This window comes from Trematomus bernacchii, unplaced genomic scaffold (genome assembly GCF_902827165.1).
Source record: "Trematomus bernacchii unplaced genomic scaffold, fTreBer1.1, whole genome shotgun sequence".
Classification (NCBI taxonomy): Eukaryota; Metazoa; Chordata; class Actinopteri; order Perciformes; family Nototheniidae; genus Trematomus; species Trematomus bernacchii.
This window is the reverse complement of record NW_022987533.1, coordinates 57,396-79,795: the sequence shown is the minus strand read 5'-3', so window position 1 is coordinate 79,795 and position 22,400 is coordinate 57,396. Positions and strand designations below refer to the sequence as shown.

The window sequence follows — 22,400 nt, the reverse complement described above, 5'->3', positions numbered from 1 at the left end:
ATAATAGGTTTCCTTTAATAGCATGTGTTAGCTACGTGCTAACACTCGTCATTAAGAGATAACCCCTGAAAGTCTCTCAAAGTTAAGAACTCCATGACTCAGAATTCGTCCTCGCTGACATCCAGCTCCTTGTCGTCCCTCCGGTTCTCCGTCAAGTTCTCCGTCAGGAACTCTTCCTGCTGGTCCTCCAGGTCCTGCAGCTCCGCCTGGAGACGCTGCAGATGGAGAACCCTCCGGTTCCTCAGCAGCCGGCCGGGGAACGGGTTCATGTCGCTGAACGCTATGCTGGTCAGCCGCCTGCACACAGGACGCAGCAAACAGGAAGTCGTTTATAAACAGGAAGCAGTACACAGGAAGTAGTTGATAAACAGGAAGTATTTGATACACAGGAAGTAGTTGATAAACAGGAAGTCTCTCTACCTGCCGTCGGTGATGGTCTTGGTGAAGAAGCGCAGGTACTGGTGGATCTCCACGCCGTCCTGGATCTTCAGGATGTCGTCCTCTTTGTATTTGAACAGAGCCAGAGCGTACCTGAACACCACCTGCAGATATATTGTATATTAAAATATAAATTTAAAAATACCATCAGGAAACTGTGCACTGCTCCAACCACCGAACAGATCCTTGTAGCCGCCCCCCCCATCTGAGTGATTATGGTGTAGCGTGGTCACTTCTATCTGGGTGATTATGGTGTAGCGTGTTCACCTGTCTGAGTGATTATGGTGTAGCGTGTTCCCCTATCTGAGTGATTATGGTGTAGCGTGGTCACCTATCTGAGTGATTATGGTGTAGCGTGGTCACTTCTATCTGAGTGATTATGGTGTAGCGTGTTCCCCTATCTGAGTGATTATGGTGTAGCGTGGTCACCTATCCGAGTGATTATGGTGTAGCGTGGTCACTTCTATCTGAGTGCTTATGGTGTAGCGTGTTCCCCTATCTGAGTGATTATGGTGTAGCGTGGTCACCTATCTGAGTGATTATGGTGTAGCGTGGTCACTTCTATCTGAGTGATTATGGTGTAGCGTGGTCACTTCTATCTGAGTGATTATGGTGTAGCGTGGTCACCTGTCTGAGTGATTATGGTGTAGCGTGGTCACTTCTATCTGAGTGATTATGGTGTAGCGTGGTCACCTATCTGAGTGATTATGGTGTAGCGTGGTCCCCTATCTGAGTGATTATGGTGTAGCGTGGTCACCTATCTGAGTGATTATGGTGTAGCGTGGTTAGTGATTATCGGGGTCACCTTGCTGCCCTCGTACAGGAAGGCGTCCCACAGCCTCAGCAGCAGGTCGCTGGGCAGACTCTCAACGAACACCACCAGGAACCAGTTGAAGCAGACCAGAGACACGTCCACGCTGTGAAGCTGCAGGTGAGCAGAGAGACGAGGGAGCTTCTCTGACAGGAAGTCCTTCAGGACGCGCTGATCCGCCTGCAGAATACACTCTTTAGACTCATGTGATGATGGGAGGGGGAACTGGTTTAGACTCAGAGGAACTGGTTTAGACTCAGAGGAACTGGTTTAGACTCAGAGGAACTGGTTTAGACTCAGAGTAACTGGTTTAGACTCAGACCTGTGAGGCCAGCAGCTGCTTGGTATAATAATCCGGAGGCAGGATGTTCTCCACCACGGCCACCAGACACCAGAATGCCTCCTCCTCACTCTGAAGGACCAGCAGGGCCAGACCCGCCAGCCTGAGGAACCACACCTTCATCATCATCATCATCATCATCATCATCATCATCATCATCACATGACACATTACATGACACGTCACATGACACGTTACAGGACACCTTACATGACACGTTACACGACACGTCACATGACACGCCACATGTCTCTCTGTTTCCACACAGTGTCACAGAGGGGCCTCACCTGTGTAAAAGTAGGAACATGTCTTTACCTGTTGAGGCCCTGGCAGTAGCCAATGGCAGGGTTCTGCCAGGAGAAGGCCAATAGGACACGGCGCAGCTGCTGGACGGCGGGGCTAGAGGGTGAGGAGAAGTGCTGATTGGTGGTCAGGGTGCGATGGAGGTCCAGCTGGATCTGTCTGGAGGCGGGACGAGGAGACGCATCGCTTTTCTCACAAAGCTGGAAACACAGCAGCTGGTTAATTAGTAACATGTAATATAATGTTACCTAACAACAGCTAGCTCCCAATAGCTAGCTCCCAACAGCTAGCTCGCAACAGCTAGCTCACAACAGCCAGCTGACAACAGCCAGCTGACAACAGCTAGTTAACAACCGCTAGCTGACAACCGCTAGCTACCAACAGCTAGCTCACAACAGCTAGTTGACAACCGCTAGCTGACAACCGCTAGCTACCAACAGCTAGCTGACAATTGCCAGCTAACAATCGCCAGCTACCAACAGCTAGCTCACAACCGCCAGCTGACAACCGCCAGCTAACAACCGCCAGCTAACAACCGCCAGCTAACAATCGCCAGCTAACAACATACATGCCAACCTTTCCAAATCCAAAAGAGGTAGGTTTGCGCGCGGCAAATGTGCACGCCCAAATTAGGTAATCAGAAGAAATGGAACCACAGTAATTACATGTATAAACCATGTATTTAACATATATTGCATCATTTTATGCATTTTTCAGAAAAAGTGGTAGTTTGGTAAACAGTGACATCAACGACATGTTTGGTCTGTAAAATGCCCGAAAAGTAAAAGAATGGGAGATAAATATCCCAAAGTCTCCACATTTTATTATATTTTTAATGTGTTTCTGGTCCTCTTTCAGTTGCATTGTTGGAGAAGCCTGTGACATAAGATTTTCAACGACATAATTACTCTGTAGCTATGTTAGTTTGACAATAAAGAACCTTGAACCTTGAACCTTGACAGTGTAGATCAGGGGTGCCCAACCTTTTTTGAACCGAGAGCTACTTTTAAAGTTGCCAGTCTGCCGAGATCTACCAGTCCAAATAGAGAGGCGCAGCCATTACCGACAGCCGACTACCAGGTAAATACACACTTCTACTTGTATAAAACTGACCTTTGTACCATTAATACATCATAAAATACTGCAGATCCTTTATCTCACCTCTTTCTAATCTACACACATACAAGTATTTAACTGAAGTTACACAACAGTGTTGTTGATACAGAGTTGGAGTTTATTCACACGTCACAAACTACAGTGGGTAATGTTTTCAAGAAACATTGAACAGTGCTGCCACATATGACACAGGAAAAAAAGAAAAGACTGAACCCTTTCTTTGTCATTATATAAAAATAGTGTTGCGACAAAAGTATAAATTAGTTTTACTAATAAGACAACTCAGATCTGAAGCTACACAGGAATCTGCTGCCAGAGTGCAATAAAAAAGACAAAATTAATAGAATCAAACCCCTTTTATTTTTTTTGCATTTTAGTAGAGTATAAAAATAAATGCCTTTAAAATAGGATGCAAGCAACACTAGTTTCTTAACCTGAATTGATAATAGACTATAATCAATTTAAACAGAACAGATCTTAAAGTTTGCATTCTTATACCATTTTGTACAATAATTATAATGAATAAGTTCAAACAAACTAAAACTTACAGCTGATTAATAACGGTATCTAACTTGAGTTTTTATTATATCAAAAACCTGTTGAAATGCTACTGTTATTTTTACTGTCCCCAAAAAGCGCGTCGGCAGCCTCCAGGAATGCTTCTTTCACAACTTCGCCGTCTTTGAAAGACTTCATGTGTTTTGCAAGAACGTGACTGACACGATAAGATGCTATGGTAGCAGCCTTGCTCTTGTTGTTGGGCCTGGTGAAAATTGACTGCTGTGCATTTAGCTGTCCTTTCAGGTCCCTCACCTTTTGGGAGCGTAGGACAGAATTAGGGAATTCCGTCTCGTAGCGTTTGTGCACTGTTTTGAAATGCCGCTCCTAAATTACCCTTCTTCGATAAAGCCACGCTCGCATTGCAGATGAGACAGATGGACTTTGAATTGGAATAGATACAAAAATAATCATCCTCCCCACTCGGAGTGAAAATTATATATTTTGGGCTCTTTTGCTTCTGCCATAATTGTGGTCTTGTGTGTGCGGACTGCACAGCAAACTAGTGCAATGGCCTACCAGCCACGCCCCGATAAATCACAAAGCTTTGATGCGTTCAAGTGCATTATTCTGGCACAGGAAGATTATGTTATAGGACATTAACGATAAAACAGAATATTGTCGTTCTATTTTTAGACACATCTCGCGATCGACTGAAACACAGAGGACTGTTTGTATGATGGGATCACAGACACGCTGCAAACGGTGTCCGCCAAAAGTCGAGTCCAGTGTCTATGTAGTGTCATTTTTATTTGTTATAGTTTGGGAAGATTGAAAATCGGTAGGGAGAGTCAGCTAAGTCGGTAGGCGGTAGAAACATGTCAAAAGCGGTAGACTACCGCCCAAATCGGTAGGGTTGGCAGGTATGTAACAATCGCCAGCTAACAATCGCCAGCTAACAACCGCAAGCTAACAATCGCCAGCTAACAACCGCCAAGTAACAACCGCCAGCTACTCAGGAGCTGTAAAGTCCAGGTGTGTCAGGTGTACTTCCTGTGTACTTCCTGTGTACTTCCTGTGTACCTGCTGGTAGCGCTGTGGGTGGCGCTCCCTGGCGCTCCTGGTTCTGGCCCGGACCAGCCAGGTCCAGACCTGCTGCCGGTACTCCCGTGGGACACCCCCCCGCAGCAGGCCTTTGAGCTCCGGGGAGGCACAGAGGTCATCGCTGGACCTGCCGGCGAGGAACTGGGCCCAGCGACCAATCAGAGGCCGGTCTGCCCCATCCTGAGGGAACACAACAACCATCAGAACCACAGAGAAACACAACAACCATCAGAACCTCAGACAAACACAACAACCATCAGAACCACAGACAAACACAACAACCATCAGAACCACAGACAAACACAACAACCATCAGAACCACTGAGAAACACAACAACCATCAGAACCACAGAGAAACACAACAACCATCAGAACCACTGACAAACACAACAACCATCAGAACCACCGAGAAACACAACAACCATCAGAACCACAGAGAAACACAACAACCATCAGAGCCACAGAGAAACACAACAACCATCAGAGCCACAGACAAACACAACAACCATCAGAACCACAGACAAACACAACAACCATCAGAACCACAGACAAACACAACAACCATCAGAACCACAGACAAACACAACAACCATCAGAACCACAGAGAAACACAACAACCATCAGAACCTCAGACAAACACAACAACCATCAGAACCACAGACAAACACAACAACCATCAGAACCACAGACAAACACAACAACCATCAGAACCACAGACAAACACAACAACCATCAGAACCACAGAGAAACACAACAACCATCAGAACCACAGACAAACACAACAACCATCAGAACCACAGACAAACACAACAACCATCAGAACCACAGACAAACACAACAACCATCAGAACCACAGAGAAACACAACAACCATCAGAACCTCAGACAAACACAACAACCATCAGAACCACAGACAAACACAACAACCATCAGAACCACAGACAAACACAACAACCATCAGAACCACAGACAAACACAACAACCATCAGAACCACAGAGAAACACAACAACCATCAGAACCACTGACAAACACAACAACCATCAGAACCACAGAGAAACACAACAACCATCAGAACCTCAGACAAACACAACAACCATCAGAACCACCGGAGCTCATCAGTCACATCATGTTCCCCACTCTGTATCATTAAACTGTATTAAATGATATATGTTTGATATTAATAGGACTGTATGACAGGTGTACAGGTGTACAGGTGTTACAGGTGTATAGGTGTACAGGTGTTACAGGTGTACAGGTGTTACAGGTGTTACAGGTGTATAGGTGTATAGGTGTACAGGTGTACAGGTGTTACAGGTGTACAGGTGTATAGGTGTACAGGTGTTACAGGTGTTACAGGTGTATAGGTGTACAGGTGTATAGGTGTACAGGTGTTACAGGTGTTACAGGTGTATAGGTGTACAGGTGTGCAGGGACCTGGTTCAGCAGGTTGTGGGAGCGGATCTCCAGCGCCTGGATCTTAGCGAGCAGTTTCATGTCCTCGACTTCATATTCAGGGACGATCTGGAAGCCGTACTCATCGTGATCTCTGAGGACAACACATCATCAGAACCTTCTGTTACCCCCCACAGGTGTTCCTGTTACCCCCCCAAAAAACTGAATGTACTCCTCCAACATGAGAGTAACATGCTAACAAAGGTATCCCAACTGTAGCTGTGTACATGACAGGATGTCTGATTACCTAGAAGAGCATCAGTACTGTTTTAGGCATATGATAGCTATGTGATTAACATGATGATTCAGCCTCTATGGAGATAGACATATGACAAGCATGCTCATTTCTGACGTGGAGCTAATCTGAACTAAACATTGAATACTGCTTTATATTCCTCCATCTTGTGACTGTGTAACTCCCTCTCTTGGATATCAGCATGTGAAGGACACTGTTCAGGAACTAGTTGATGCTCTGTATGTGATGACTTCTTCCATTCTGGAGAGGATCACACATACATGGATCCTGAGATTGAAGCTCCAGCCGGGGACCAGGGAGATTTTTCTAACAGCCCCCCCCCCCCCCCCCCCCCCCCCCCCCCTTGCACAGGTGTTACCTGGCCATGTCCAGCCTGATGACGCCCTTCAGCCCCCCCTTCAGAGCGTCCTCGATCATCTTCTGCACGGCCCCCTGCTGGGCCGGCTCCAGAGCTTTGTTCTCCTGCAGCTGCCTGAGGACGCCCAGGTATCGACTCTCCACCTGGCAGAGCCGCGCCTCCAGGTGGGAGCACTAAGACAATGGAATATATATCCTTTATTTACATTTAGGGGGACATTGAGGGGGTCATTGAATGACATTGAGGGGACATTGAATGACATTGAGGGGGACATTTAGAGGGACAGACCCACCTTCAGCATCAGGCTGGTCTCCTGCTGGGAGCTGGTCCTCCACAGGCGAGTCAGCTGGTAGAGTTCTGAGTTCAGGAAGCAGTTCTGAGTCCTATAGGCCTCCATGTCGTCCTGATCAGAGCCCAAATATAAATACTTCACAAAGTCTTATATTTTCATATTTTTTAAATATTATACTTCACTTCTTTTTCTTCTTTTATATTTTGCAATTTCAACCATCAGTGTTATGAGTCTCACCTTAAGGTTATGAGTCTCACCTTCAGGTAATGAGTCTCACCTTAAGGTTATGAGTCTCACCTTAAGGTTATGAGTCAGGTAATGAGTCTCACCTTCAGGTAATTAGTCTCACCTTCAGGTAATGAGTCTCACCTTCAGGTAATGAGTCTCACCTTCAGGTAATGAGTCTCACCTTCAGGTTCTCCACTTCCTGCTGCAGCTGTGTGAGGCTCTGGGAGTCTGAACGCCCGCCAGAGGACAAACAGGAAGTCAGCTGATCACACAGCTTCATGATCACCTGACAGGAAACATAATTATATTATATAAACATGTAGCAGGTGTCTCAGGTGTATCTCAGGTGAGTCTCAGGTGTCTCACCTCCTGCTTGGTGTTGTTCCTCTCCGTCAGTCTCCGGATGTCGTCCTGCAGCGCTGCCACCTCAGCGTCTCTGAGCTGCAGGCTGTTCCTGAGGTCCTCCTGCCCCCCCCTGGCCTCCTGCAGCTGTTCCTGCAGCTCCGCCGCATGCCGCTCTCTGTGCTGCAGCAGCTCCATGCGCTCCTGCTCCCCCGACGCAGCCAGGAACTCTGCACAGCTCCTCTTCTCCAGCTGAAAGGCCTCCAGGGCCCTGTGCAGGATCCACACCAGCTCCTGAGGAGGGGATAACATATTGATGAGGAACAACACAAAGCCGCAGCTGAAGCAAGGAAGAAAGCTGAGCTTAAAGCCAGTCTAAACACACTGCGGATAGAAAGTGCAGCTGCCATCGCTGAAGCTGAGGTTCTCGAAGAAGCTGCTGAGAGTGAATGTGGAGTTCCAGAACGTGCAAGCCTGAAGAGTACACTGAGCGTAAGTACAAAGGGAATCCAGTACCTGACTCTCACCAAGACTCAAAGCCACCACAGGAGACTGGGACTCTGGCACGATAGATTAAAACACAGAGACGAGACAAGAAGAGAGAAACAGCCGGAGTCATTTCAAATGGCGTGCTCAAAAAAGAGAAAGGTAGACAGCGAAAACAGAGCATTTAATGGCAAGTATCTCTTACTGGACCTCTTTGAAATGCAATTGAATACCCCTGCATTATAGCAGCAACAACAACAATAATAATAATAATAGCAATAATAATTGGGAGGGGGGCCTCGGCTGTTCCTATGTTCTCTGAGGGGAGGCTCACCTTCCCACACTTTGAAAACCCCTGGTCTAGTTCATCAGCTACAGCAGATTTAGCCAAGTATTTAATACGCTGTGAAATGGTTAGCTCCAGGCTATTGCAGTTTGATGCAATACCCTGGAAAGCATCATTCCTCAGTTCTACAGAGGGATTGAACCTGTCATCGAGAGAAGAGCTCGACCTCCTGTGTAAATGGCTTGGACCGAACCCCTCTGAACATGCAAAGAGAATCAGATCGGTTCACATCCACAATGCAGCAGCAGGTGTCAATATGCTATGGCAAAGGTTGGAAGATTGTTATGGGTCACCTGAAGCAATAGAAAAGGTGTCGTGCATCAACCAGTCACCAAGCCAAAGACTGTGACAAAAAGGTTCAGTGCAGAGAGTGCAACAGTGACCGTCACCAGACTGCACTACATCCAGGGCCGGCTTCATGGACAACAACCTCAATATATCAAGGCGGGGAGCAAGACGAATCTCTTCCTTTCGCTGTCACGTCAAAATGCACTGACATCTGTGGGACTGCAGTAAGGCCAAGATCATGCACCAAGATGTGTCTAGTCAGAGTGTATCCAGCAGGCCAGAGAGAGAGAGCTGTCAGAACATATGTCGTCCTAGATGAGCAGAGCAATAAGTCCTTGGCAAAAACAGAGTTTTTTGAACTCTTTGATGTTAATGATGACACAGCATCCTACTCCCTGAAGACATGTTCAGGAGTCTTTGAAACCTCAGGGCGGCGAGCAAACAACTACATCATGGAGTCATTGGATGGCAAATCGTTAGGGGTCCTGCCAACTCCATGCCCTGTTCCGTTGGGGGTCCTGCCAACTCCATGTCCTGTTCTGTTGGGGATCCTGCCAACTCCATGCCCTGTTCCGTTAGGGGTCCTGCCAACTCCATGCCCTGTTCCGTTAGGGGTCCTGCCAACTCCATGCCCTGTTCCGTTAGGGGTCCTGCCAACTCCATGCCCTGTTCCGTTAGGGGTCCTGCCAACTCCATGCCCTGTTCCGTTGGGGGTCCTGCCAACTCCATGCCCTGTTCCGTTGGGGGTCCTGCCAACTCCATGCCCTGTTCCGTTGGGGGTCCTGCCAACTCCATGCCCTGTTCCGTTGGGGGTCCTGCCAACTCCATGCCCTGTTCCGTTAGGGCTCCTGCCAACTCCATGCCCTGTTCCATTAGGGGTCCTGCCAACTCCATGCCCTGTTCCGTTGGGGGTCCTGCCAACTCCATGCCCTGTTCCGTTAGGGGTCCTGCCAACTCCATGCCCTGTTCCGTTAGGGGTCCTGCCAACTCCATGCCCTGTTCCGTTAGGGGTCCTGCCAACTCCATGCCCTGTTCCGTTGGGGGTCCTGCCAACTCCATGTCCTGTTCCGTTGGGGGTCCTGCCAACTCCATGTCCTGTTCCGTTGGGGGTCCTGCCAACTCCATGTCATGTTCCGTTGGGGGTCCTGCCAACTCCATGTCCTGTTCCATTGGGGGTCCCGCCAACTCCATGTCCTGTTCCGTTGGGGATCCCGCCGTCTCCGATCCCAGAACTCCTGCTCCGGCGATCCAGCTGACTCCCATTGTCCCACATTGGTGAATACCTTGCAACACTACCACCAAGAAGGAAATGGCAAGCAGGTGAGCCTAACTTGCAAATCTGAAGGACAGCCAGGTCAAAAGGAATGAATGGCCAACTGGACTTATAGTAAATACCTTTCCTGGTCAAGACAACAGGGTCCGTAAAGTGGAAGTACGGGTGATCAAAGAAGGTTCTCCCAGGGTGTATTCAAGACCAGCCCCAGGGTTTTGTGTTTTGCACTGTGTGTCCATAAATGCTTGCCGTAGTCGCCTGTTTCTGGCTGTCTATGGAGCACATGGGTTGTTTCCTGTCAATCGGTTCTTTGCTCAAATCCTAGGGTCTTTATGTCTTTTTACAAAATGGAAATGAAAAAATGGAAATGAATGAAAATGATCAGTAAACATCTGAAACTGACCTGCTGTCTCCTGGGTGTTTATTGCTGACCTAGTTAAACTATCTGCCAAGCCTGCAATCTCTAAATATTCTTGCGAGGACAGAATACTTCCTGTATTCAGTTTTTCTTCAGTATCAAAGTATTTTTTCTTTAATATCTGTTTTGTTTTATTCTTTATATTTTATCTGCTCACCTTCTGCGCTATGACCTCCTCCTGCAGCGCCTCTTTCTCCTGTAGGAGGCGCTGTGACGAGCTGCTCCTCTTGGTCCTCCTGCTCCAGCTGTCCAACAGAGAGGACGAATCCCTGCGCTCCGCCCGGGTCACCTGACCTGCCTCAGCCAATGAGAGGGGAGGGGGCAGGGCCAGAGGCACAGTGGGAGTCATGGGGGCTGCAGGGTGGGAAGTCGAGGTGGGGGGGGGGGGGTTTAAACAAAGACAAGTCATACTGGTGTCAGTGATGTAGTATACTGGTGTCAGTGATGTAGTGATGTAGTATACTGGTGTCAGTGATGTAGTGATGTAGTATACTGGTGTCAGTGATGTAGTATACTGGTGTCAGTGATGTAGTGATGTAGTATACTGGTGTCAGTGATGTAGTATACTGGTGTCAGCGATGTAGTATACTGGTGTCAGTGAAGTAGTGATGTAGTATACTGGTATCAGTGATGTAGTGATGTAGTATACTGGTGTCAGTGATGTAGTATGCTGGTGTCAGTGATGTAGTGATGTAGTATACTGGTGTCAGTGATGTAGTATACTGGTGTCAGTGATGTAGTGATGTAGTATACTGGTGTCAGTGATGTAGTGATGTAGTATACTGGTATCAGTGATGTAGTGATGTAGTATACTGGTGTCAATGATGTAGTATACTGGTGTCAGTTAAGTAGTGATGTAGTATACTGGTATCAGTGATGTAGTGATGTAGTATACTGGTATCAGTGATGTAGTGATGTAGTATACTGGTGTCAGTGATGTAGTATACTGGTGTCAGTGATATAGTATACTGGTGTCAGTGATGTAGTGATGTAGTATACTGGTGTCAGTGATGTAGTGATGTAGTATACTGGTATCAGTGATGTAGTATACTGGTGATGTAGTATACTGGTGATGTAGTATACTGGTGTCAGTGATGTAGTATACTGGTGTCAGTGATGTAGTATACTGGTATCAGTGATGTAGTATACTGGTGTCAGTGATGTAGTATAATCAGGGGTGCACATAACTGGTACGCAGGTACGCATGCGCGGCAACAATCTGAAATGCGTACTGTCACTTGTGACGTACTTGTGAAGCTTTTCCAGAAGGCGGTTAGATCACCGGACGACAGAGTCGGTCTCCGTGTGCGCAGACAGGGCTGCTGTTAACGTCGGTCTGTACAGCAGCACTGCGCTAAAACAGCTGATCACAATGTTCACACGCTCTGTGGTCACGAAGCTCTGTACTCCACTACCCCCCCGTTGACATTCGCGATACAGAGGGCTTCATGGGAACTTTGAGGGGAGCCAGAAGTTGGAGTACCAAACACTGACTCCAGGTACTCATCCGAGTAAGTTGTGTGCACCCCTGAGTATAATGGTGTTTTTTTACCTGTGGTGCTGTTGGGGTCTGCGGGGGTCGGGGGGGTCCAGGGTGGAGCAGCTTCTACATGAAACACACTCTGACTGCACTCCTGAGACGACCTCTTACGAAGGCTGTGGACTGAGTTTCTGCAAACACACACACGTGTTATTTTATGAAGTAATAATTAGCTGTCGTAGTGCAGTACCACTCTCCGCCTGAACTGTAACTGAAGTGCCGGTGGGGGCGCTGTTTCACATACATCACCACATCAACAGATTTAAACCTTTATAAGATAATAAGATAAGATGTACTTAATTGATCTCAAATTTGAAAAAGGTTTGTTGCAGCAGCATAAAAAAACAAGACATTGCACATATTAGAAAATTAAAAGAGTAGAAATAAAGAATTCTAAAATATAAACATCTGAAAATAGAAATAAACTGACATTAGAAAATATACAGAAGACTGTGAAAATAAAAATATATATACAGGCTATGGTTTAAACATGTATGTGTGTGTGTGTGTGTGGTTATAGAGTGTGTGTGCAGGTTATCAGCAGAGCCCTGAGGCCCCGGGGCTGATGGGAAACGTAGTCTCTCACACTGACTCACTGGAGGTGGATGAGCGGGTGTTTGAGCGACATGTTGGTGAGCGGTGGCCATGTTGCCTCCACCCCCCACCCCGGGCTCTGCACCGGCAGGAAGTGGTCTGCAGGAACAGGAAATAGGAAATAGCATCATCACATATTTGTATATTGTTTCCTGAGTGACATCACATCCTGATTACAGAAACTTTGGTTGCAGTGGAATTGTCCAAAAATCAGCTCCTCTGTGTGAAAGGGGTTAACCTGTTAAGCCCGGTGCCCCCGCACAACAGAACAATATTCACGAAACTGTGTCTCAGGGCTTCTTAACATTAAACAACCTATGAATGTGTCATACCGACTTAAAGGGAAGAAACTCAGCTAACTGACGATATTAACAATTTGTACCGAAACAAAACACAAGTCTAATTAGCACTAAGCGAAAGAGTGCTAACACACTTAGCACATAACTCACGGTATAAATATTTTATACTTCATCGGATCTGCACAAATTAGATATCAGATTAAAGCTGAGATTCCACAGATTCCAATGGTATACATATCATCACCGTCTCAGTGCAGTGAAGGCAAGCAAAGACAACACACAACTTCACTTTACTCTGTGTGTTTTCTTCAGGATGTGTGGACACTGCTCCAATGAGTGACCACTTCTACTGCAGAACAAACACAAATGTAGGGATTTGGTGGTTGATGCAGGTATCTTCAGTCCATTTAGGGTTTGAAAGTTGTAGATGGTTTATCATCTTGGATGTTTCCAAACAGAGGATCTGACAGTATCTTCACTTGCCTCTCTATGAAGTCGACAAGGTTAGGAAATGTAGCTCGATGCCCACGCTCTTCCTGTAGCTGACATGCTCTATTCCTCCACCTGTCTCTGAGTTTGTAGGGTAGTTTCTGAAGTATTTTTTTTTATGTTTGAAACAACATTCATTTCATCCATATAGGTGAGATGTTCCATTGCATTGCAACAACCTCTTAGGAACAGAGAGAAGGCTTGCAGTGCTTTCACATCTTCGGTTTTGATCATTGTCCAGGTAAATGCCTTGTTCATGTATGCAGTGGCAATCTTGTGTTCATTACCAAAGTGTTCTTTAAGCAGAGGTTTTGCCCTTTGATAACCTTGAGCTGGAGGCAGATGTTGGCAGCTGCGCACTAGGTCCTTTGGTTGTCCTCTGGTGTATTGCTCTAGGTAATGCAGGCAGTCACTTTCATCATCAGCCTTTCTTTCTACTCCTCTTTCAAATGCACGGATGAAGGCTTCAAACTGCAATGGGTCACCGTCATTAACAGGAATGTCTCTTGGTGGTAAAGTAGAAGTGAGATGTTGTTGAGCCAGCATAGCAGTGATGTCATTTTGCCTCTGGATTAAGTTATAGATGTCACCTTGATTACCATTGTTGATTACAGGTGGTGTGATGTCAACATGTCCCTGCACATGTGTCTGTATATTTTGTCTGGGAATAGAGGTTTGGGCTTGGTGAGGTAAGAATTCAGTTGCATGTAGATTAAATCTTGCTGTAGGGTTTCTGAAGTAAGAGCTCATCCCATCTGATGCTCTAGAGGTGTGTCTTGATCCCATGCTGAGCACATTTATCCTGGCATTTGCTGCTGCCAGTTCAGTTTGTAAATCCAATTGTTCCTTCTTTCGTTTCACCTGTTCCCCTTGTTGTTTCAACTGTTCCCCTTGAACGTCAAGTTCATGTTGAATGTTCAGTGCTGCCGCCCTTTGTGAGCATCTGCCGGGCTGGTGGAATCGGTATGCTCTCTTCCTTCTGTGTCCTCGTCATTTCCTGTCACCTGTGACCCCTTTATACACCCGGTGCAGCTAAACACCGCCACCAAGTGTTCAAAATAATATTGCACTATACATATAAATAAGGTAAACTGAGACACCAACAACACCCATAAAATGGCTCCTACATCACTCATTCACCAATGGGTAATGCATAACCCTTCACTATAAGTAATGTTTTTTTTTTAGACGGACACTATAATTTACATTTTTTTACTATGTTCAATCTGAATTTACTTTAAAATAAAAAACATCTATATTGATTCTGACTCTTCTACATCCAACTCACAGGTTTATCATTGCTTTGAGAAAAAAGATTATTAATTTAACCCTTTTAGAAGGGAAGATATGGTCATTTGTTCTGGGAATGTCATTTTCGAGCCTGAGGCCTGAAAAACAGGCTCAGGGCTTAACAAGTTAAAGAGATTTAATATATTTGTCAATCAGCTCCTAACGTCTAACCCTTGACCTCTGTGTGAAACGTCACAGGGTTAAGGAATAGTGGATAGGAGAATTCAAAAGGACTTAGGAGAAGAGACTGCTTTTAGAATCGACTGCACTTTCACTATCCGACGTGTTTATGATGTCATGAATGTGCGTCTGCTGCTGTGGGGAAACTATGGAAACTACAGTTTTCTATACAGCGGACTACAACATGGATGTTTAATAAGAACGAGGGACTACTGTAAACTCATCTAGAGACTCTGCACCGTGCTCTGATGCTGTTGTTTTATGCTTTATGAACGGGGACAACAGAGAAACATATTCTTCATGACCAAAGTTGGAATTGAAATAAAAAAGGAAAGTGAAACTTATGCTCGTCATCCTCTCCCTCCGGTCCTCATTAATACAAATGATCCCAATACGTATGATTGTATGAAAAGATCTTAAAATCAATACAAATGTATTTATTATAAACGTTAGTCCTTAACATCTATCACTGTGTATATCACCATTCAAACATCTTTTAAAAGTTGAACAAACCCCACACAGCTCAGTAAAGACTGTGAAATGTTGACTTTATTTGATCATTTCAGTAAAAACTAACGTTCATATTTCTCTTTTTGAATTATAATACTGATGAACGTTCAAAACAAAGCACTTTGGCAACTTACCACATACGTTTTAAAATGCTTAAAGGTCCCATGTCAAGGCCATTTCCACTGATCATAATTCCATTGTTGAGGTCTACTAGAATAGATTTATATTGTGCAATTTTCCAAACTCACATTGGTTTCTCATACAGCATCTCTGTATAGTATGTGTATTCACTCTCTGTCCTAAACGGCTTGTTGGAGCTCCTGCCCCCCCCCCCTCCCTGTGAGCCCAGTGTGCTCCGATTGGTCAGCTCGGCCACTCTGTTCTGTTTAGTCAACCACCAGAGAGGCTCCGCCCATGTCTAACACAGTGCTTTTGTCGGCTCTGAGCGGAACATCAGTTTTACAATGGCGTCGGTACAGCCGTATATGTTATAAGCTAACTAACCGAACTGTACCTACAACTGTTGTTATTTAGGTGCACTTGTGGAAACTGCGCCATGATGCCTACCGAAGTGGAAAACGTCTGTTGCAAAGAAATTAGAAAGGTAGCCTAGCTGACAGTTACAACATTATGTAGCCAGCTAGCTGAAAACACCAGCAGTAGCACACAACATTATATGATATACACCATACATACCCACACCCTGCAGAACCTCCATAACATGTACAGATTCGATTATAGACCTTTGAGGCGTAGAACGGAAGAAGAGTACGTTATTTTTACCTGTAATAAACTACTACTGTGTTTGATGAAAAATCAAATCATGGTTTGCTATATATGAATGATATGTTATAGGAGAAAATAATTCAGGGAAGAAAGGATACTAAGTATTTCCATCAAACTTTATTTTTAGAAATGTACAAACGCGTTAACGCAAAAAAAAATTAACGCCACTAATTATTTTAACGCGATTAACGCATGTGTATTTTTTGTCCTCGGCCGCCCCGTAGTTTCAGAGCGCATCGAGTTTAAAATACCATCTACAAGCTGATGCTGACAGCCCCGCTCCTGCCGCCCGCTTGTGGCAGACCACACTTCCACACTCACCGGCAGGCCCGGACTGGCCATCGGGAGGACCGGGAGGGTGTGTGTATTTGAGGCGCACCTCGTGAGCGAGGCACACCTTACGTGTTGTTGTTGTTGTTAGCATCTGGTGCTAGCTAGCTGCGCTAACGGATATAAAGAGCTGTTTCAATGAAAACAGAGGAGCGACATTTTGCCGACAACTGCGCCGAGCACTTGACTTTATGCAGGTAGCCAGACAGTGGGACATTGTACGAAAAGTCAGCACACTCAGCACGGATAGTGCGCGCAACATGATTGCAGCGTCCAGGCAGCTCCCGTTCGAGCATATATGCCTTGAGCTGCACATAGCTCCAACGATCCCATCACAGTGTCTCCACATTCTCTCACACACACACACACACACACACACACACACACACACACACACACACACACACACACACACACACACACACACACACACACACACACACACACACACACACACACACACACACACACACACACACACACACACACACACACACACACACACACACACACACACACACACTTTGTATTATTGTATGAGAGAGGTTCTAGGTTGAATTGAGGCGAATATTTGTAATGTTCAGAGGTTGTTGTGTTTAATATTCATGAGAATATTTGTCATTGTTCAAATGATAATAAACAAACATATAAAGCATATTTGTCCACTCATATGTTGATATGAGTATTAAAAACTTGAAAAATATCCCTCTAAGGTACATTTAGAACAGATAATTGTGATTAACTATGGACAATCATGCGATTAATCGCGATTAAATATTTGAATCGACTGACAGCCCTAGTAAATATACATATATACACTGTATATCATCCATTCCTCCCCTTATAGGCGTTTTCGGCATCTTGCCTATCGCAGCTTTGTAAACTGGTGCTGGGGCTTTTTAGAACGAGGCATCAGAGTGGTCATCCCGTCATGTGTTGTCCGCCGGATACGCCAGGAGTTTCCTGATCTGGCTGGACGAAATCAAATGCAAATCACAAAATATTAGAGAAACTTAGTTGTTTTAGGTTTGTTAGCTTGCCAGCTAGATTAATATGCTAACCTACGTTTGCTCGTTGTTCAGTGTAATATGCCAACCTACTATGAACAACAGCTAGTGGTTCATATTAGGCTAGCAAGAACATGTTTACAATTGCAATCTTATACGGGTAGTCTGCTACGTTCGGTCATTCATTGTAGCTGGCATAAAAACAATGTTTTCCCTAGCATGTCTAGCTCTTGGTAGCCTTCTTGTTTAGCTCGGTAGCATACACGCTAGGAACGCCAACTATAATGTAATTAAGTTTCGCGACTGACCGTATGGTAAATCACCCGGAGAATACTGTCTATGAGTATTTTGTGTGTGAATGCAGACATTCTCCTGCTATGAGATACATGTAAGGCCATCTGCTGACATTGGAGTTGATGTATGGAAACGCTAGCAACTTAGTTAGCCCAGTTAGCACTGTGTCAATGGCTTAGCAGCCCCAAAAACGTTTACCCATTTAAACAGTCGTGGTAGATACCTTGTTTGTTTTAAACATCATAAATACACAAACAACAATGCGTACTTACAGGTTGTGTACCCGAATCTCCCGCTGGTCCAAACAAAGTAGGAACAGCATCGTCCTTCAGTGTCCTACGCTGTGCATATCCGGCATGAATCGCTGCAATGTTTGCGAAGCTTTGGTCCGTGAAATGCCGCGCACACAGTACAATACCGGCTCGAACATCTGAAGGAACAGTGTTAACAAGAAATGTCAACCACTGACTTCGTCGTGGTTCTGCCCTCGGTAAGGCATGCATTGAAGATTTCCCCTCACAAGACAGGAAACAGACCCTCGTTGGCATGACTGGACACAGTTTTGAACTGAACCTGAGCGTCCAACAGTATATATGTTCGGCTGGCAGAGGGTGCGGCCATAGCTCTGGGTTACTGGGCTACTGTACTACTGGGTACTGGGTATCCCTACGTCACGATACCCAGGAAGAAAACATGAAATCTCCAACGAGGCGTTTTGGGGAGGTCTTTTCTGTGTTAGAGTTTTACTCGCTACAGGGTGTACTTTCAGGGTTTTTGACTCTGCAGACCATTTACATGCATACAAACCTTCATAACACACAAGGGGACGGGTAATAACCAGAAAAGCATGACATGGGACCTTTAATAGGAAAGGAAAGGAAGTTATAAAGGGAGGTCCAGTGTTTCCTAAAGGAGGTTATAAAGGAAGTTTGAAACCTCCTTTCCTATCATCTAGAGAACCAGCTCTTATCATGGCTGCCACTGAGGGACTTCCGGGTCATTTCACTCAAACTTTCACAGAAACTGACTATTCGACCGCAACCCAGATTTGTACAGTGACAGAAACACTGACCTGCAGTGTGGTTGGCTGAGGGCGGGTCACATGACGTCTGTCTGTGCTGCCAACGCCTCCCCTGAAGCTGCTGCAGCCAATAGAGCATCAGCTGCTGGGACCCTGCCTGGGGGGGGATATAGATATATACATAGATATTTAAATATAAATATATATTAATATCAATAAGTATACATATAAGAATATAGATGAATATAATATGTATATGTTGTTAGTGGACCTTGAGGATGAAGGTGCGCTCGGGGGTCTGGATGTGGAAGGTGCCCCCCCCTTGCAGAGGGTAGCTGAAGGAGGCCCTGCAGAGCGGGACCCGGCCCAGCGGGGCCACGTCCTGGGGGGTCCGGTAGTAGAACAGCTGATTCCTGCTCTCCTCGTACCTGAACCAGCGCTGCTTCCAGGCCCTCAGGGGCCCCCCCTGCTTCTGAAGGAACCCACACAGCCTGGGGGGGGCAGGAGGGGCCCCGTTAGATAGGGAGGCTAGATCCTGAAGGTCCTGGGGGTTCTGGTGGTCCTGGTGGTTCTGGTGGTTTTGAAGGTCCTGAAGGTCCTGAGGGTTCTGGTGGTCCTGGTGTTCCTGAAGGTCCTGAGGGTTCTGGTGGTCCTGGTGGTTCTGGTGGTTCTGAAGGTCCTGAAGGTCCTGGTGGTTCTGGGGGTACTCAGGGGTTGTTGAAGGGGGTTTCTCTGGAGATGGATCCTGAGGGTTCTGGTGGTTCTGGTTGTCCTGGTGGTTCTGGTGGTCCTCAGGAGTTGTTGGAGGGGGTTTCTCTGGAGCTGGATACTGCTGGTCCAGGTGGTCCTCGTGATCCTGCCGGTCTCCGGACTCAGAGATCTGGAGCGTGAAGGTTGAAATGTAAACAGGTGAGTCCTCTTTAGGGTTCTGGTCTGCTGGGCCAAGTTCCTGAGAGTCAGCTGGTTTATTGTCATCTGGTTTCATTATATCTGCGCTAAGTGGATCTGGTTCTAGTGGGTCTTCAGCAGGAAGTGGATCTGGTTGTAGTGGGTCTTCAGCAGGAAGAGGATCTGGTTCTAGTGGGTCTTCAGCAGGAAGTGGATCTGGTTCTAGTGGGTCTTCAGCAGGAAGTGGATCTGGTTCTATCAGGTATTTCGGGTTGTGTTGATCAGTTGGAACTGGATCAGTTGGAGGAGGATCTGGATCAGTTGGATCTGGATCAGTTGGAGGAGGATCTGGATCAGTTGGATCTGGATCAGTTGGCTCTGGTTCGTCTGGGTGGTTCTGATCCTGGTCTGCACAGGGAACCCCCTCCATGGCTCCTAAAGAGAAGGACTCTGCAGTACAAACTGTTCTGGGTCAGGGTCTGGTTCCTCTCTAGAGATTAGAAGGAAATTATTCATAATGACAGGAAGTGGCTCAGGGTATAACCCCCCCCCCGACAGATGTTTGCCTCTGAAGACCCCATGTGGTGGTCTGGGTCAGATCTGGTCTACTGGTTCTGAACAGCTGATCAGAACCTTCATCTCTTTACTCTATAGCTTCTATAATATACTACTACACTCTGATTCAAAGCACAAACACATTAGGTATGTCCCCACACACACGCACACACACACACACACACAGCATGTCCTCACCTGTTCAGAAACACACCTGAGTTTACCTAGAGGGGCGTGGCCTCGCAGTGGATCCTGATAAACAGCAAAGAAAGAAAGTAAAGTAAACTCACTGTTGTTGTTGTTGTTGTTGTTGTTGTTGTTCCTCTTCTTCTTCTTCTTCTTCTTCTGATTCTTCTCCCTCTCTCTCTGTACCCTCCTCTCTCTCTTCCTGCTCCTCCAGCCGATTTCTCTCCTTTTTCTCCAGCAGATCTCTGAGACGTCGCGAGAACACACGTGACTTCAGGGCCGATTTCAAAATAAGAGCGTTGTTAAAAATAAAAAAGTTCTCCCTCCTTGCATTTCAAAATAAAAGCTCACAGTCCCAGGAAAACAAACAAACTTCTCTATTAAACAACAAGCAACAAGAAGCAGCCCTTCACAATAAGAGCCTCTGAGTGAGAGAATGATGCACCACCTTTTATTTAATTAACCTTCAAGAGTGCTCTGATAATCACATACTCTTTATATCAGTATGTAGTGTCTCTACTTTAAAGAGTCCTCTCCTGCTGATGGTCAGGGATATATCAGTATGTAGTGTCTCTACTTTAAAGAGTCCTCTCCTGCTGATGTTCAGGTGTATATCAGTATGTAGTGTCTCTACTTTAAAGAGTCCTCTCCTGCTGATGTTAAGGTGTATATCAGTATGTAGTGTCTCTACTTTAAAGAGTCCTCTCCTGCTGATGTTCAGGTGTATATCAGTATGTAGTGTCTCTACTTTAAAGAGTCCTCTCCTGCTGATGTTCAGGTGTATATGATATCAGTAGGCTATGTAGTGTCTCTACTTTAAAGAGTCCTCTCCTGCTGATGTTCAGGTGTATATCAGTATGTAGTGTCTCTACTTTAAAGAGTCCCCCCTGGTGTAAACCATAGACTGTATATAAATGGACGTAGTGTCCGTGACGTCACCCATAGAATTCTGCAGAGTTGCCGAGAAGCCCTTAGTAGGCGGAGTCGGCCACTAACGGCTCGACAGTGACGTCAGAGTTCCACTCCCGCCTGCTCCAGCCTGCTCCAAATAAGGGCAAAGAGGCGGAGCCGAGGCGGGACCTGCTGCCACCGGGCTGGAAGTTCCAGAGCTAGCTGAAGCTACCAAGCTAAGCTAACATGCTCCCCATCTGAGAAGGGTCTAGCTGCGGCCGCGGCCACTACACGACACTACACGACACGCCCACTACACGACACGCCCACCTGACACGACACTACGGTGGCTGAGAGACATTACCATACATGGCAGATTAAAAGCGAATTGACGACACTGACGCTGATGCAAGGATATTTAAAGAGACATGAGGTTCAGAGAACAGACAAACAATATGGCGCACCGAGTACAGGTAATTAACGTATTGTGGTTTTAGATATAATTACATACTATTTAGGTTCTCGTTTGTTTGTCGATGTGGCTGTTTAGCGCAGTGTAATTGTGTTTATTTAGCTAATTTGTATTTTAAATATTAAATGTAAAGGAATGGAATACATATAAATATATATATATCTTAGCTTGACATGCTCGACGTTCAGTTAGCATATATGCTAACTGAACATGCTCGTTCAGTTAGCATGTCAAGCTAAGAGCTAAGATATATGTATATATTTTAGCTTGACAGATGGAACAATGCATGTACTCGCATTTTTACAAGAATCTGATTTTAAATATTCATTGAAGGTGTCTTTCACATTTGAATGTTTTAAAAAAAAAACATGTATTAGCTGCTATACTGACATGCACATATGTATAATTATATTATTATTTTAAGTGTGGTTTAAAGTTAAATGATATATAGTTATTGGGTAGAGCCAAGTAACCCAGGTGGATGCAATCAGGCCTCTGTTTTTAGATGGGGTTTGTGGCCATGCTGTCGGCCTGACATTTAAACCATAGACCTATATATAAAGATTTAAACTAGCTGAAGGGCTTTCTGTTCGAACCACAGTGACATCTAGAGGTTGTTTTGTGCATAACATGTCAACCAAAAAGGTAGAGCTGGCTGAATCAGATGGAGTTAAACTTTTTTTTTTTTCAACAAGATATCAAGACACAAAATGTGCTCT

The 22,400-nt window shown here is 45.6% G+C and overlaps 1 protein-coding gene across 7 annotated transcripts; it reads right to left on the bottom strand.

The window, feature by feature from the left end:
- On the bottom strand, positions 1-20,462 carry tbc1d2 (TBC1 domain family, member 2). 7 transcript variants are annotated; one of them, XM_034122505.1, is made up of 18 exons: positions 20,423-20,462; positions 19,827-20,067; positions 18,961-19,793; positions 18,741-18,846; positions 12,486-12,582; positions 11,902-12,020; positions 10,507-10,703; positions 7,563-7,832; positions 7,378-7,482; positions 6,969-7,079; positions 6,677-6,849; positions 6,045-6,156; positions 4,590-4,790; positions 1,905-2,092; positions 1,572-1,692; positions 1,244-1,429; positions 421-542; positions 1-297 (listed from the first exon to the last, which is right to left on the bottom strand). In XM_034122505.1, the coding sequence occupies exons 2-18, from the start codon at positions 20,005-20,007 to the stop codon at positions 99-101; spliced, it is 3,321 nt and encodes a 1,106-aa protein (XP_033978396.1). In that variant the 5' UTR covers positions 20,008-20,067; positions 20,423-20,462; the 3' UTR covers positions 1-98. The 7 variants fall into 7 exon arrangements, 6 of the variants coding, with proteins under 6 accessions (XP_033978396.1, XP_033978393.1, XP_033978395.1 ...); XM_034122502.1 differs by having other exon boundaries at positions 18,961-20,067; XM_034122504.1 differs by having other exon boundaries at positions 18,961-20,012; positions 20,423-20,454.
- Positions 20,463-22,400: the final 1,938 nt, after the last annotated feature.

What these genes read in the sequence shown, in the direction of transcription:
- tbc1d2 (XM_034122502.1), bottom strand. Translation starts at nt 20,007, where the DNA reads ATGGAGGGGGTTCCCTGTGCAGACCAGGATCAGAACCACCCAGACGAA. An exon ending in AGACCCCAACAGCACCACAG is followed by an intron (nt 10,704 to 11,901) that starts GTAAAAAAACAC and finishes CCCACCCTGCAG; the next exon opens with CCCCCATGACTCCCACTGTG. An exon ending in AAGACCATCACCGACGGCAG is followed by an intron (nt 298 to 420) that starts GTAGAGAGACTT and finishes TCCTGTGTGCAG; the next exon opens with GCGGCTGACCAGCATAGCGT.